The sequence below is a fragment of the Moschus berezovskii genome, chromosome 16 (assembly GCF_049115385.1).
Source record: "Moschus berezovskii isolate FMDL1 chromosome 16, NW_MosBer_1.0, whole genome shotgun sequence".
In the NCBI taxonomy this organism is placed as follows: domain Eukaryota; kingdom Metazoa; phylum Chordata; class Mammalia; order Artiodactyla; family Moschidae; genus Moschus; species Moschus berezovskii.
Genome location: NC_142475.1, coordinates 8,132,593 through 8,148,887, shown reverse-complemented (window position 1 = coordinate 8,148,887; position 16,295 = coordinate 8,132,593). Strand labels below are relative to the sequence as shown.

At 39.9% G+C, this 16,295-nt stretch overlaps 1 protein-coding gene across 3 annotated transcripts in view; it reads right to left on the bottom strand.

Moving 5' to 3' along the window:
* Nucleotides 1-1,238: 1,238 nt before the first annotated feature.
* Nucleotides 1,239-16,295, bottom strand: part of OSGIN2 (oxidative stress induced growth inhibitor family member 2) — a 28,424-nt gene continuing 13,367 nt past the window's right edge. For all 3 annotated transcript variants that reach the window (XM_055432590.2, XM_055432592.2, XM_055432591.2), the window contains 4 exons: nt 11,619-11,755; nt 10,855-11,046; nt 8,574-8,665; nt 1,239-3,117 (listed from right to left, as the gene is read on the bottom strand). In XM_055432590.2, coding sequence (XP_055288565.1) covers nt 2,088-3,117; nt 8,574-8,665; nt 10,855-11,046; nt 11,619-11,755 — 1,451 coding nt within the window. In that variant the 3' untranslated portion in view covers nt 1,239-2,087. The remainder of the gene's footprint in view (nt 3,118-8,573; nt 8,666-10,854; nt 11,047-11,618; nt 11,756-16,295) is intronic.

Below are 16,295 nucleotides of genomic sequence, written 5' to 3'. Positions count from 1 at the left end.
AAGTGATGGGACCAGATGCCATGATCTTTGTTTTCTGAATGTTGAGCTTCAAGCCAACCTTTTCACTCTCCTCTTTCACTTTCATCAAGAGGCTTTTGAGTTCCTCTTCACTTTCTGCCATAAGGGTAGTGTCATCTGCATATCTGAGGTTATTGATATTTCTCCCAGCAATCTTGATTCCAGCTTGTGCTTCTTCCAGCCCAGCGTTCCTCATGATGTACTCTGCATATAAGTTAAATAAGCAAGGTGACAATATACAACCTTGACGTACACCTTTTCCTATTTGGAACCAGTCTGTTGTTCCATGACCGGTTCTAACTGTTGCTTCCTGACCTGCATACAGGTTTCTCAAGAGGCAGGTCAGGTGGTCTGGGATTCCCATCTCTTTCAGAATGTTCCACAGTTTATTGTGATCCACACAGTCAAAGGCTTTGGCATAGTCAATGAAGCAGAAATAGATGTTTTTCTGGAACTCTCTTGCTTTCTCCATGATCCAGCGGATGTTGGCAATTTGACCATCTACAAGACCTTTTAGAACTAACACCCAAAAAAGATGTCCTTTTCATTCTAGGGGACTGGAATGCAAAAGTAGGAAGTCAAGAAACACCTGGAGTAACTGGCAAATTTGGCCTTGGAGCACGGAATGAAGCAGGGCAAAGGCTAATAGAGTTTTGTCAAGAGAATGCACTGGTCATAGCAAACACCCTCTTCCAACAACACAAGAGAAGACTCTACACATGGACATCACCAGATGGTCAACACCGAAATCAGATTGATTATATTCTTTGCAACCAAAGATGGAGAAGCTGTATACAGTTAGCGAAAACAAGACCAGGAGCTGACTGTGGCTCAGATCATGAACTCCTTATTGCGAAGTTCAGACTTAAATTGAAGAAAGTAGGGAAAACCACTAGACCATTCAGATATGACCTCAATCAAATCCCTTATGATTATGCAGTGGAAGTGAGAAATAGATTTAAGGGACTAGATCTGATTGATAGAGTGCCTGATGAACTCTGGACGGAGGTTCGTGACATTGTACAGGAGACAGGGACCAAGACCATCCCCATGGAAAAGAAATGCAAAAGAGCGAAATGGCTGTCTGAGGAGGCCTTACAAATAGCTGTAAAAAGAAGAGAGGCGAAAAGCAAAGGAGAAAAGGAAAGATATAAATATTAAAAGTACTTACACCCAAACATCTTTAAGTGACAGAAATTAACTCAGTGTTCACACAGGAATAAGTAGTTCCATTCAAAATTTATTGAACTGCAAATTTGTTTAAGGGTTATGCTAATTAACTAGAGAATATAGCTCCAGAAACTACCTTGGCAGTTTCCTGAATATATGCCAACATTATTAGATGGTTTATTAGAAGCTGAGAATGTGAATTGCCTGTCAAGACTTCAACAATAAAAAAATTTAAATCCCATCATATCTGTCAATAAATTAGACGTATACAATTGATAATTTCAAAATAAATAAAACCTGAGTTGATTATGCCCTCTATTTCCACCCACCCTAAGCAAATATACATTTATATCCCATTTTCTGTTAGACCAGTGTGTATCAAACTTTAATAAGCATACATATTTGAGGATCTCATTAAGATGTAATTTCTGATTCAGTAAGTCTGCTATGCGGCCTGAGAGGCTACCTTTCTAACAAGCCACAGATGGAGCTGATGCTGTCTCTGAACCAGCACGGTAACTTAGTATATAAAGTGAGGGAAAGCTCTGGCCTAATGACTGCGGTTTCATAGATTCAATGTTGTTACATTTTGGAATCAAACATAAATAATGAACAGTGATCACAAAAAAGTAAGACTTAGAAGAAAAGAATGTTTCAGTTAAGTGAGAATTTAAAGTATATCAGATTGGCAGTGTTTCTATTTGTCTGACAATTGACACCTTTGATACATTACAATGTAATCAGGACAAAAAATTCTAGTTAACTTTAAAAAATAGTTACTATCGCTTGAGGCTCTCCTAGTTAATTCAAGTCCAGAAAATTCAAGCCAGTACACTGTAAAACCTCTATTAAAAATCTTTAATGGTAAAGTGTCCATATAAATTACTTGTAAACCTGCTCTACGCTATGCCATCTCCTCCTCTTTCAACGAATAAATGCTTTTTTTCCTTCTGTCTTATAGCTAAACAGCGTGTAACACCCAGTGCCCCTCCTTTTAAAAATCGAACAAAATTGTCTCCAACCAACGGACCCAATGCAAAAAGGTTGGCTTCTTTAACACACTCATAGGTATACGCGTCTATTTCCACAGGATTACCCTTACATGTGATTGGCAGGCTTGAGTTATGGCCCAGGTAACAGCCTTGCTCCTTCAGAAAAGACAGATTTGGATGAGAGCCTATCAACACTACCGCTGCAGATAGCTTAAATATTTTCTTCAGTCCAGAGACATTCTGAAGAATGCATTTCATGTCCGACTTAAAGGCAAGCACGTGGTGCTCAGGAAAACTAGTATAATCAGATAAAAGGTTTGAGTCTAAAGAATATGACTGAGTACACATCATATGATAGACTTTATGGTATTCTGGGTAAAGCTTTTTGGGAAGCTGCTTGAAAATTAAGTCTGGATCAGTTACTCGTCTGCGAAAGACATGAATCACAGGGACATTATTGCTGTAAGCACACAGTACTGCGTCAGCTGCGGTGAGCCCAGAACCTACAATTAACACTGGATCCGCTTTGCCACGCAGCCTTCCTCTGCTTACGGCAGCTCCAAATTCAGGCGCTGAATGAAACACAAAAGGAAAATCTTCCCCTTCGACTTCCAGACGGCCAGGAGAGTCTAATGTTCCAGTTGCCAGAGCTACATTTTCAGCGAAGAGACAGAAGGGAACATGAGAACCGTCTCCTACTCGCTGATAACCCCTGATTTCCCAGTTTCTCTTGGCAAATTTTGACTTCTCTATTTGTAAATGCTGTGTTGAGATATTTCTGCCTTGACCATCATTATCCACTTGATCTCTGTAGAGTCTTGATACAGAGGTAATATAAGTATTGTCTCTGAAATTCTTCTGAAGACCCATGACTTTGACATAGTGCTTATAGTAGCGAGCTATTTCCTCTGGCATAACTCGATCCCCTTTTAGGTTCCTATGAAAAGAAAAGGAAAAACATTCTATGAGGATAATACTTTTAGTTTCCATGATTACTACTGCTCCATCTAGTCAACTATTCTATCTTTTTATTCCTCTGGATTGTCTAAGCTGAAACTCTTACCCTAACACTTCACAAGGAAAGAAAGCCTTTCCTTTTCTTTAAAAACGTTAATAAATCAGGGGCTGTCCCTGGTGGTCCAGTGGACAGGAATCTGCCTGCTGATGCCGGGGACGCGGGTTTGATCCCTGGGCCAGGAGGACTCCACATGCCACAGAGCAACTGAGACCATGTGCCACCACTGCCGAGTCCACGCTCGAGCCCACGAGCACAGCACTGAGCCCGCGTGTTACGACTGCCGAAGCCTGTGCTCGGCAGCAAGAGAAGCCACACAGGGAGGGGCTGACGCACTGCAGCTCAGGGCAGCCCCCTTGCTCACGGCACTAGAGAAAGCCTGTGTGCAGCAAAGACAACCCAGTGCCACCAAAAATAAATTTTTAAAATGCTAATAAATTATTTTTGTCAATGGAGTAAGTCCCATGAGGGTAGAAACTTTTAAAGCATCTTTGTTTCCCCGATGTCTTGTCTAAGTATCTGTTTAGATTAGCTGTCTTTGTCAATAAACTTCTACTAAATAAATTGATTAAAATGTGGTTATGTGAGAATTAGACTGTTTTACTCTATCTCACAATTGTAATCTAAATAATTCAGCCTGCAGCTATACTATCAGTCTGTATTCTATACAACTGTAGACTGAATTAGATTATAACCATCGAGATATTATAGATCTGACTATAATATATATACTTCCTAAAGATAATATCTAGACACAATTTTTAATAAGTTGCTTTTCATTTTCATAATGACCAAAAATAATTCAGATCTGTCTTTGGCTGAACAAAATCATCCTACATTTAAGCAGATAACATCTCTCTCTGTATTTTCCTACTCACTTATTATTCATTCACCCAGCTGTGTCCAATTCTTTGCGACACCATGGACTGTGGCACGCCAGGCCTCCCTGTCCCTCACCATCTCCCGGAGTTTGCCCAAGTTCATGTCCATTGCATTAGTGATGCCATCAAGCCATCTCATCCTCTGACACCTTCTTCTCCTTCTGCCCTCAATCTTTCCCAGCATCAGGGACTTTTCCAAAGATCTGGCTGTTTGCATCAGATGACCAAAATACTGGAGCTTCAGCTTCAGCATCAGTCCTTCCAATGAGTATTCAGGGTTGATTTCCCTTAAGACTGACTGGTTTGATCTCCAAGATCAAACACTCAGGAGTCTTCTCCAGCACCACAGTTTGAAAGCATCAATTCTTTGGCACTCTACCTTTCTTTATGGTCCAGCTCTCACAACCACACGTGACCACTGGGAAGACCATAGCCTTGACTATACGGACCTTTGCAGACTAATGTCTCTGGTTTTCAACACATCACCTAGGTTTGTCACAGTTTTCCTGCCAAGAAGCAATCTTCTTCTGATTTCATGGCTGCAGTCACCATCCGCAGTGATTTTAGAGCCCAAGAAGAGGAAATCTGTCACTGCTTCCACCTTTTCCCCTTCTGAAGTGATGGGGCCAGATGCCATGATCTTAGTTTTCATAATATTTAGTCTTAAGCCGGCTTTTTCACTCTCCTCCCTCACCCTCATCAAGAGCCTCTTTAGACCCTCTTCACTTTCTGCCATTAGAGTGGGATCACCTGCATATCCAAGGTTGTTGATGTTTCTCCTGCCTATCTTGATTCCAGCTTGGAGCTCACCCTGTCCAGCATCTGTCATGATGTGCTCAGTGCTCAGTCTTGAACCAATCAGTTGTTTGATGCAGGGTTCTAACTGTTGCTTCTTGACCGCATACAGGTTTCTCTGGAGACAGGTAGGATGGTCAGGTGTCCCCGTCTCTTTGAGGGCTCTCCACAGCGTGTTACGACCCCCACAGTCAAAGGCTTTAGTGCAGTGGACGAAACAGAGGTAGATGTTCTTCCGCAATCTCCTTGCTTTTTTATGATCAGTGAGTGTTGGCAGTTCGATCTCTGGTTCTTCTTTTCCTAAACCCAGCTTGGACATCTGGATGTTCTTGGTTCACATAATGGTGAAGCCCAGCATGCAAGATTTTAAGTGTGACCTTACTAGCAAATAAGTCAAGTCAAGGTTTTTCCAGTGGTCACGTATGGATGTGAGAGTTGGACTGTGAAGAAAGCTGAGCGCCAAAGAACTGATGCTTTTGAACTGTGGTGCTGGAGAAGACTCTTGAGAGTCCCTTGGACTGCAAGGAGATCCAACCAGTCCATTCTGGAGGTGATCAATCCTGGGTGTTCATTGAAGGACTGATGCTAAAGCTGAAACTCCAATACTTTGGCCACTTGATGCAAAGAGCTGACTCATTTGAAAAGACCCTGATGCTGGGAAAGATTGAGGGCAGGGGAAGACGGGGATGACAGAGGATGAGATGGTTGGATGACATCACCAACTCGATGGACATGAGTTTGAGGAAACTCTGGGAGTTGGTGATGGACAGGGAGGCCTGGCGTGCTGTGATCCATGGGGTCACAAAGAGTCGGACATGACTGAGTGACTGAACTGAACTTACTAGCATGAGAGATGAGTGCAACTGTCCAATGGGTGGCACATTCTTTAGTGCTATCCTTCTTGGGAATTGCAATGAGGATTGACCTTTTCCAGCCTGTGGTCACTGTTGGGTCTTTGAGATTTGCTGACATATTGAATGCTACATCTTGATGGCATCATCCTTTAGGGTTTTGAATAGCTCTACTGAAGGAGATCCAACCAGTCCATTCTAAAGGAGATCGATCCTGGATGTTCATTGGAGGGACTGATGCTAAAGCTGAAACTGCAATACTTTGGCCACCTCATGCGACGAGTTGACTCACTGGAAAAGACTCTGATGCTGGGAAAGGTTGGGGGCGGGAGGAGAAGGGGACGACGGAGAATGAGATGGCTGGATGGCATCACCGACTCTGTGGACATGAGTTTGAGTGAGCTCCGGGTGTTGGTGATGGACAGGGAGGCCTGGCGTGCTGTGATTCATGGGGTCATGGAGAGTCGGACACGACTGAGCGACTGAACTGAACTGAACTGAACTGAAATTCTGGGTCTACAGTTCAATCCTGGGTGTTTATTGGAAGGACTGATGCTAAAACTGAAACTCCAATACTTTGGCCACCTCATGTGACGAGTTGACTCTCTGGAAAAGACTCTGATGCTGGGAGGGATTGGGGGCGGGAGGAGACGGGGACGACAGAGAATGAGATGGCTGGATGGCATCACCGACTCTGTGGACATGAGTTTGAGTGAACTCCCGGAGTTGGTGATGGACAGGGAGGCCTGGCGTGCTGTGATTCATGGGGTCGCAAAGAGTCGGACACGACTGAGCGACTGAACTGAACTGAACTGAAATTCTGGGATTCCGTGCTGTCTCAGACGGTAAAGCGTCTGCCCACAATGTGGGAGACCCAGTTTGATCCCTGGGTCGGGAAGATCCCCTGGAGAAGGAAATGGCAACCCATTCCAGTACTCTTGCCTAGAAAATTCCATGGATGGAGGAGCCTGGTGGGCTACAGTCCATGGGGTCACAAAGAGTTGGATACAACTGAGTGACTCCACTTTCACTGAAATTCTATGACATTCTTCCTACTCATAAGGATATCTATAAATATAATCTGCTTTTTATGAAAAAAAGAACATTAATACATCTTTTATTTTCCACTTGAACTGTAAAGCAATGGGCATTAGTATCCTTAAACAGTGCCCCAATTAGAGGCAAGTAGCAGAAAAAACACCAAATTAGGTAATTCCCTGGTAGTCCAGTGGTTAGGATTCTGCATTTCCACTGCCAAGACCTTGGGTTCAATCCCTGGTTGGAAAACTAAGATCCCACAAGCTATGTGGTGGGGCCAAAAATCAAAACAAAAACCACCAATTCATTTCACACAATTCAGTGTAACTTGTAGCTGGAATAAGTAAAAAGTTTAATAACTATAGTAATTAAGATTTAGAATGTATTAACTCTCAATTTTTATAGAAATCCTATGTGATAATTATTATTACCTCAATTTTGCAAAATAGGAAATTGATAGCTAATGAAATGATAGCTGTTTCAAGTTATCTGACCCGGGCCACAACATTAGAAGTTACAGAATCAGAATTCAAACTGCAATCAATCTCGAGAGGTCTAAGACTCTTCTCAACACTATGTAAGAGCAGGAACCAAAGCTAATATTTATCACAAAAGTCATTTTCATATGTTACTTAAACACAACATGCTCAACTTAGAAGGACGAACACTCTGGTACATAAATCATAAAGCTTTTCCTTGTCTACCTGCATCATAAAAGGGAAAATATGTTGAGCAATTTCACTTTTTATGAAAATTAAGAATTTATACAATTTGCCTGATTTTGCAATTTTACATTTCAAACTTATACAATAAAACTTCTGCTAAAAAAAATCCCAAAGTAATATCTGAAAGGTTTAATTTCAATTACCCATGCTGGTCTAAATTTACTCTCCTTAAATCTTCTCAAATTAAGGAAAACTACCGTAGATTAACATGATTTTTATCTAGCAGGAAGTCAAGTATTTGAACATTATAGCCCTGTTTCAAAGGTTTTGTGTAACTTCCTGTTTTAATTTATTGTTTCTCTGAGCGGTCAGAGTAGATTCTCTGTATTGGTAATTCCTATCTGTAGGAATGAAAATGGCTTGAAAATGATAAAGCTTTTCATAATTTCTTTCTTTCAACTTTGAATTCTTTCTCCCAAATAAATACAAAATAAACTTGTATTCTTTCAAGTTGAGATTTTCATATTTTCTATTCTCATACTTTACTATTATTAAATATTTACCTCTAAAGCCAAGTAGATGATCACATCATAGAATCTATTTTATTCCATCATTCTAAATTATTCATTATGTATACTCTGGTTTTCCTTCAGATTGTATAAGTCTTTTGCCTTTTTAAATTATTCATTATATATATACTCTTCTACTCTGAAAAGTCAAATACTTTTGGTATCTGAGATATGCATTAGATGAAGTGATCCATTTATAAAAATAAGTAAATGCATACTTTAGGAATGTATACATGAGATATGTATACATGAAGATATACATATTCACTTCCAAAAATAAGTTATACAAATCCATTCTTAAAAACAAGTAAACAAGTAAAGGATATGTAGGTGGAAAGAAAATGACGAAACAGAGCGGTTTAACAGTACGGTGGGATCAACTTGTGGTAACAATCTGCAGACAAGCCCATACCTCTGTGTGCTCAGTGTTATAAAACCTCTAAATAGAACTAGCTCATAACCACTACTAAAGATACAAACATCAATATTATTCATCTAAGACAGGGTCACAACTATTTTGGAATTTGCTGACAGACTCTTTCCCACTGTCTATCAAAACTTTAATAGTTTGATCTTTACCTTCGTTTGCTAGATACCCAGTCTTTAAATTTAAGTCCAGGTAGCTCCATCCAATTTCCAAAGCTGATTGTCAACATTGAGCCTTCCATATTCTATTTGAATAAAAAATGTATAAGCAAAAAACACATTTTATCAGTAACATGGTCTTTTTTTTTTAAACCAAACCCATCTCATTTACTCTAAGTCTGGACAAGGAGAGCTCAAAGAAGTCCTAAATGGTGTGTAAATTACCTCTTGAAATTTATTCCAATTAACTTTCAAATACTTTCACCATCTGGCAGTGTCTGTACTCCTTTCATACAGCTACACACTTATCAGATTCACACCATCGCCTGAAGCCTACACAATGGGGACAGCGTTGGCCTATAAAACATAACTAGATGCAGCATACAGTGTCAGAGGAGCAAATCAGTTATTATAAAAGGGGAAAAGTTCATTCCTAACACTTTAAGAAACCAGGGAAATAAGCAAGTGGTTCTGTCTGATTAAGAACAGACTCATTGCTGAAGCTAAGCTGCCTTTAAGGAAGTGAGCCCCTTCGCGCTTGTCCTACTTATCTCTAGTTTGCTCAGCACAAACCAAGAAAAGCCCAAGGGCCAAAAGCACCTTTCCCAATGACCTCAATGATCTCTTTCAACCAACTCTTTTAAGTTGTGTGCTTTTTTTTTTCTGAGTCCTTCTTTCGCTGTTTCTATGCAGCCCAGTACTGGGACTGGGAGTCATTACTACTACTATTCGCTAACATGTACAGAGCACTTACCATGTACCATGGCTTATACAGTCTTACTACCTGTGATAGTACAGAATCACCACAGAGAGACAACGCATGAGGCTGCCCCTGCTTTGAAGCAGGCTGGGCCTGATACTAAGATCAGAACTGAGTTTCAGGTATATTTCACGTTACCACTGATTCAAATACGTTTCTAGTAATCAAGGCTTATCCGTACTTTAACTTTCTGATATGTAAGTGGGAGAAAAGAAAAGATGAATTATTGCCTGCAGCACATTTTTCTAAGGAGAAAACTACAAGTACAATAAAAACTTAGGAATTTATAGAAGGTAGCCTCAAACTCAAAAAATGTATAATGGCTGTTTCAATAAATGCAGTTTTATTAAGAATGCTGCTTATTAACAAAGCAAACATAAACATGTAAGCTAAAAGGCATAGATATTTTGATAGTTGCGATCCATTACCATAAAGGTAATTAAGATTTTAAAAAGATAGTGATATATTTCATCTACAAATATTCCACAACAGTTGTTTGATAAATGTAAACCTTCAGTCATACAACACTGCACTAACACAGGAACATCCAACTGAAATTTATACTCAAGATTTCACATTAAATGTTAAAATTCCCATGAAGTCTGTATTTCATAACATAGCAAACATTATGTAACATTTATTTGTACAACAAATGAGTCCTTACCATGTGCTAGACGCTATAATAACTTCTGCGAACACAGGAGTAAACAATAACAATAACAATAGCTGCCGCCTGCTGATGAAACAGGCTGGCTCTCTCCGTGTTGGTCAGTTTTGCGGTTCGCCTTCTGCTGTGCACTGAACTGTATCATCCCCCCAAATCCACGTGCTGAAACCCTAACCCCACATGTGGCGGTACCTGGAGATGGGGCTTTGGGAAGGTAATTAGGGCTGGATGAGGTCAAGGAGCTGATGCCCTCAGAGCAGGATCAGTGACTTTACAAGAAGAGTTTACCCTCCCTTTGCCGCATGAGGACATGCAAGGAAGCAGCTTTCTGCAAGCAGGAAGAGGAGCCCTCACCACAGACTGAGTCATCCGGCACCACGGTCCCGGATTTTCCAACCTTCAGAATGTGAGTGTGTTTTTAAGCCTCTCACTCTATGGAATTTTTGTTTTAGCAGCCCAAGCAGACAAATACAAGTTTTTTCTTTTACATTTTTTCATGTAAGCTCTTGAAAATGTAGGGAAATAATAGGTAGTAGTATGAAATACTGTGTGAGATTTTGTAAACTCTACAAGTAAACAAACATTTTTTTACTATGCAAAACATTCTTGAAATATTCTCTAATTCTTAGAGAAACATTTATTCTAAGACACTATCAGTAATCAAATTTGGCTTAATTTCTACTAGCAATTAACTTGGGTTTAACTGAACACATTAAAATTCTCAGATAAAGATGTGGTAATCATCATATACAACATTATATCATAATGTTTAAGAATCAAAACGGTCTTATCAAGACGTCATACAAAATAACTCACACTCACTAAAATGCTAAGAAAGATATACTCACGTGCCAAGCTCCACCAGGTGGACCTTTACCAAGAACTAAGTGAGGGATATAATGATGCTGTTCTAATTTCCAGTGCAAAACAGATGGATAATCATACCCAAAGTCGGCATCTGGATGAAGAAGTGTGTCGAAAAGTACTGCAACTGGATTGGATGATCGGCCCTCGAGACCCTCAGACAAATATTCTAAGTCCTAAATAAGTTAAAAAAAAAAAAACAAAGACATAAAGAAAAAAGGCAGGTAGAGTTTGGAAAAAACAAACAAACTCTAGCTAACATAATAGTGAAAACCATTACTCTAATCCAGCGTTTTACGGACAGCGTGCAACAAAAGACTAATGTTCCTTAGAGATCTTAATAGAGTCTCAGGTTAAATAAACATGGGAAATGGTAGGTTTCAAAAACCTAACCAGATCGTTTTACTACAAAATTTGAAGATGGCTTTAAAATGGCAGTATGCCTTAATACATATACCCTGACACTTTAATAATAAAAAGCAGCATTTCCAAAACTTATCTGAGCACCTATTAAAGTACCTATAAAATTCCATCAGGGTGTAATTTGGGAAATTCTCCTCTATTTAATTCAGGAAAATAAATGGAAGTTAACTCAGCAAAATATATTTACAAATCTAAAATTAAAATGTTAGAAAGTGTTATTTAAAAGGATAGGTTTTCAGCTAAGAAATACAATGCTCATGTAGCAGAAAATTAACCTTGTCTCAGTATAAAAAACTGAAAAGGACTGACAAGTAAAAAATAGTACCTGATCAACAATGGAAAGATGTCTTGCTTCCTCTAATTTACTATGTAAGATTGTATTTGGATGGATTGCTTCTGATGATAAATACGGTCTGTAGCCTGACAGCATGTAAGAAAGGCAGATTCCTGAGGGTCCATTTCCTATTTTTAAAAAAGTGGAGAAGGGAGTATCATTAATCTTAACACTCACTTTCTTTGGCTTTTCCATTTCACAGATGGCTTTTCTCCTCCATCATTTCTTCCTTCCCTAAATTCTTAAAACCAGGTATTCGCAAGAGAAGACTTTTACTTTCTCTCCAGTTTTCTTCAGGGAATCTCACCTACTCAAAACTTCAACTCTCTATGCTGCTAACCTCAAAATCAGACTTCTAAGCTGAGCTCTTACTGTCAAAAGATATGCCATATTCCCACACGCCACTTCTTCACTCTACCTGACTGAACGACTGATAACTACCCAAAAGCAGATTCCTGCCATCCTCCATTTTTGGTGCTGCCTCCTTGAAACCTCATTCCTCCTAATATACTTACTAGCAAACTCCTAAGGTACTTAGATTATAGCTCTTAAACCTCTTTCGTCACCTATATCCATTCAGCTGTTGTAGCCATTATCATTCATATACTCTCACTCAGAAGACAAAAATCTCTTGTTCCTCTTCAAGATTCACCTACTCCGAATCATTTCACATTTTACATTCAAATGACTTTTTGTAACACAGTCTTCATTGCATTAACCAATCTGTTCTAAAGCCCATCACTGTCTGTTTCTGACTATCAAGAGCTCTCCACATTCTGCTCTCAACCATCTTCTAAGCCCCACCTCCTTACAACTTCCCTCCTGTATTTGTATCTCCTTTACCGAAAACAAAACTGGAAACTGCTTTTTTTGTGGAACCCTGTTAAACTACTTTGATTTCCATAGTTCCTTTAGTCTGGATTGCCACTTCTCTATTATCTCCATCTACCAAAAATTTAATCCACCTGGGACAACTTTTAGCCATCAGAGAAAATTCTGATCCTTGCCTAATATTGTGCCCCAAATTAAAAAAAAAATCAAAGATGTAAATATGAAAAGTAAAGTCATGATATCAGAAAAGAGAGCAATATTTCTACATATGATGCTCCAGTGGGAAGCCTTTACATATGACACAAAACTCAAAAGAAAGGAAAATATAAATAATTTTACTTCACAAAAAATTTTAAATGACAAATACTGAGGAAAAAAGCTAATTTCCTTGAATGAAATGAAAGACAAAACTAAAAAAGTAAAATCATGATAATACCAACAGAACAGAAGAAGCATTTGACAAAATCCAACACCTATTCACGTAAAACCTTTCAATGAGCAACAAACAAACGGGACCTTAACTTGGCAAAGAGGATCAACAAAACCCAACCACTAACATTACAATGAATGGTGAGGATTCAGGGGTTTGTTTTTCCCTAAAAGATCATGGCAAGCATGTCCTTTCTTATCATTCCTACCCAACACATACCATAAAGGAAATCCTGGCTAATACATTAAACAGATTGGGAAGGAAGAAACAAAACTGCCTTTGTTTGTAAATGCTGTAATAATGCAGAAAGTCCAAAAGAATTCACAAAAAAACTCCTGGAAGGAACCAGCTTCCATTAAGGTTGAATGATAGTCACATCAGTTGCTCAGTCGTGTCCAACTTTGTGACCCCCTGAACCGCAGCACACCATGCCTCCCTGTCCATCACCAACTCCCAGAGCTTGCCCAAACTCATGTCCATCGAGTGGGTAATGCCATCCAACCATCGCATTCTCTGTCATCCCCTTCTCCTCTTGCCGTCAATCTTTCCAGCATCAAAGTCTTTTCTAATGAGTCAGCTCTTCGCATCAGGTGGCCGAAGTATTAAAGCTTTAGCTTCAGCATCAGTCCTTCCAATGAATATTCAGCATTGATTTCCTTTAGGATTGACTGATTTGATTTAGGTTATACCTGAATGGCCTAGTGGTTTTCCCTACGTTCTTCAAATTAAGTCTGAATTTTGCAATAAGGAATATATGATCTGAACCACTTCATGGGAAATAGATGGAAAAACAGTGGAAATAGTCAGACTTTATTTTTTTGGGCTCCAAAATCACTGCAGATGCTGATTGCAGCCATGAAATTAAAAGACGCTTACTCCTTGGAAGGAAAGTGATAACCAACCTTGATCGTATATTAAAAAGCAGAGACATTACTTTGCCAACAAAGGTCCATCTAGTCAAGGCTATGGTTTTTCCCGTGGTCATGTATGGATGTGAGAGTTGGACTCTGAAGAAAGCTGATCGCCAAAGAACTGATGCTTTTGAACTGTGGTGTTGGAGAAGACTCTTGAGAGTCCCTTGGACTGCAAGGAGATCCAACCAGTCCACTCTAAAGGAGCTCAATCCTGGGTGTTCATTGGAAGGACTGATGCTAAAGCTGAAACTGCAATACTTTGGCCACCTCATGCGATGAGTTGACTCACTGGAAAAGCCTCTGATGCTGGGAAAGGTTGGGGGCGGGAGGAGAAGAGGACGACAGAGAATGAGATGGCTGGATGGCATCACCGACTCTGTGGACATGAGTTTGAGTGAACTCTGGGAGTTGGTGATGGACAGGGAGGCCTGGCGTGCTGTGATTCATGGGGTCACGGAGAGTCGGACACAACTGAGCGACTGAACTGAACTGAACTGATCTGAACCACAGTCAACTCCCAGTCTTGTTTTTGCTGACGGTATAGAGCTTCTCCATCCTCAGCAACAAACAAGATAATCGATCTGAGGTTGGTACTGACCCTCTGGTGATATAGTCATCTCCTGTGTTGTTGGAAGAGAATGTTTGCTATGACCACCACGTTAGACCTAATATAAAACACTAAATTGTAAAACTTTTGGAAGATAACAAAGGAGAAAATTTAGGTGACTTTGGGTTTGGTAATGAGTTTTTAGATCTTTAACACCAAAAGCAAGATCTATGAAACAAAAAACTGATATGCAGTACCTCATTAAAGTTTAAAATTTCTGCTCTGTCAAGTCACTGAGACAATGAAAAAGACAAGCCACAGACAGGGAGAAAATACTTACAAAGCACACATATGATAAAGCGCTTGTCTTCCAACAACATAAGAGACAACTATACACGTGGACATCACCAGAGTCAATATCGAAATCAGATCGGTTATATTCTTTGCAGCCAAAGATGGAGAAGCTCTACACAGTCAGCAAAAACTGTGCAGCTGACTGTGGCTCACATCATGAACTCCTTATTGCCAAATTCAAATTAAATTGAAGAAAGTAGGGAAAACCACTAGGCCATTCAGGTATGACCAAAATCAAATCCCTTATGATTATACAGTGGAAGTGACAAATAGATTTAAGGGATTAGATTTGATAGACAGAGTGCCTGAAGAACTGTGGGTGGAGGTTTGTAATGTTGTACAGAGGGTGGTGATCAAACCATCCCCAAGAAAAAGAGATGCAAAAAGGCAAAATGGTTGTCTAGGAGGCCTCACACACAGCTGAGAAACAGAGAACCGAAAGGCAAGGAAGAAAAGGGAAGATATACCATCTGAAAGCAGAGCTCCAAAGAACAGCAAGGAGAGATAAGAAAGCCTTCCTCAGTGATCAGTGCCAAGAACTAGAGGAAAACAATGGAATGTGAAAGACTAGAGATCTCTTCAAGAAAATCAGAGATACCAAGGGAACATTTCATGCAAGGATGGGCACAATAAAGGACAGAAATGGTATGGACCTAGCAGAAGCAGAAGAGATTAAGAAGTGGCAAGAATACACAGAAGAACTGTACAAAGAAGATCTTCACGACCCAGATAACCACGAAGGTGTGATCACTCACCTAGAGCCAGACATCCTGGAATGGGAAGACAAGTGGGCTTTAGGAAGCATTACTACAAACAAAGCTAGTGGAGGTGATGGAATTCCAGCTGAGCTATCTCAAATCCTAAAAGATGATGCTGTTGAAGTGCTGCACTCAATATGCCAGCAAATCTGGAAAACTCAGCAGTGGCCACAGAACTGGCGAAGGTCAGTTTTCACTCCAATTCCAAAGAAGAGGAATACCAGATAATGTTCAAATCACCACAAAACTGTACTCATTTCACATGCTAGCAAGGTAATGCTCAAAATTCTTTAAGCTAGGCCTCAATAGTACGTGAACTGAGAACTTCTGATATACAAGCTGGATTTAGAAAAGGCAGAGAAGAGATCAAACTGCCAACATCTGTTGGATCAAAAAAAAGCAAGGGAATTCCAGAAAAAAACACTTACTTCTTTTCTTGATTATACTAAAGCCTCTGACTGTGTGGCATATTTAGTATATTTTCCACAACGAACTGTGGAAAATTCTTAAAGAAATGGGAATACCAGACCACCTAACCTGCCTCCTGTGAAACCTGTATGCAGGTCAAGAAGCAGCAGTCAGAACCAGACATGGAACAAAGGACTGCTTCCAAATTGGGAAAGGAGTACATCAAGGCTGTCTATTGTCATGCTGCTTATTTAACTTATATAGAGAGTACATCATGTGAAAACACCAGGCAGGATGAAGCTCAAGTGGCAGTCGATACTGCCGGGAGAAATTATTAATAACCTCAGATATGCAGATGACACCACTAATGGCAGAAAATGAAGAGGAACTAAAGAGCCTCCTGATGAAGGTGAGAGAGGACAGTGA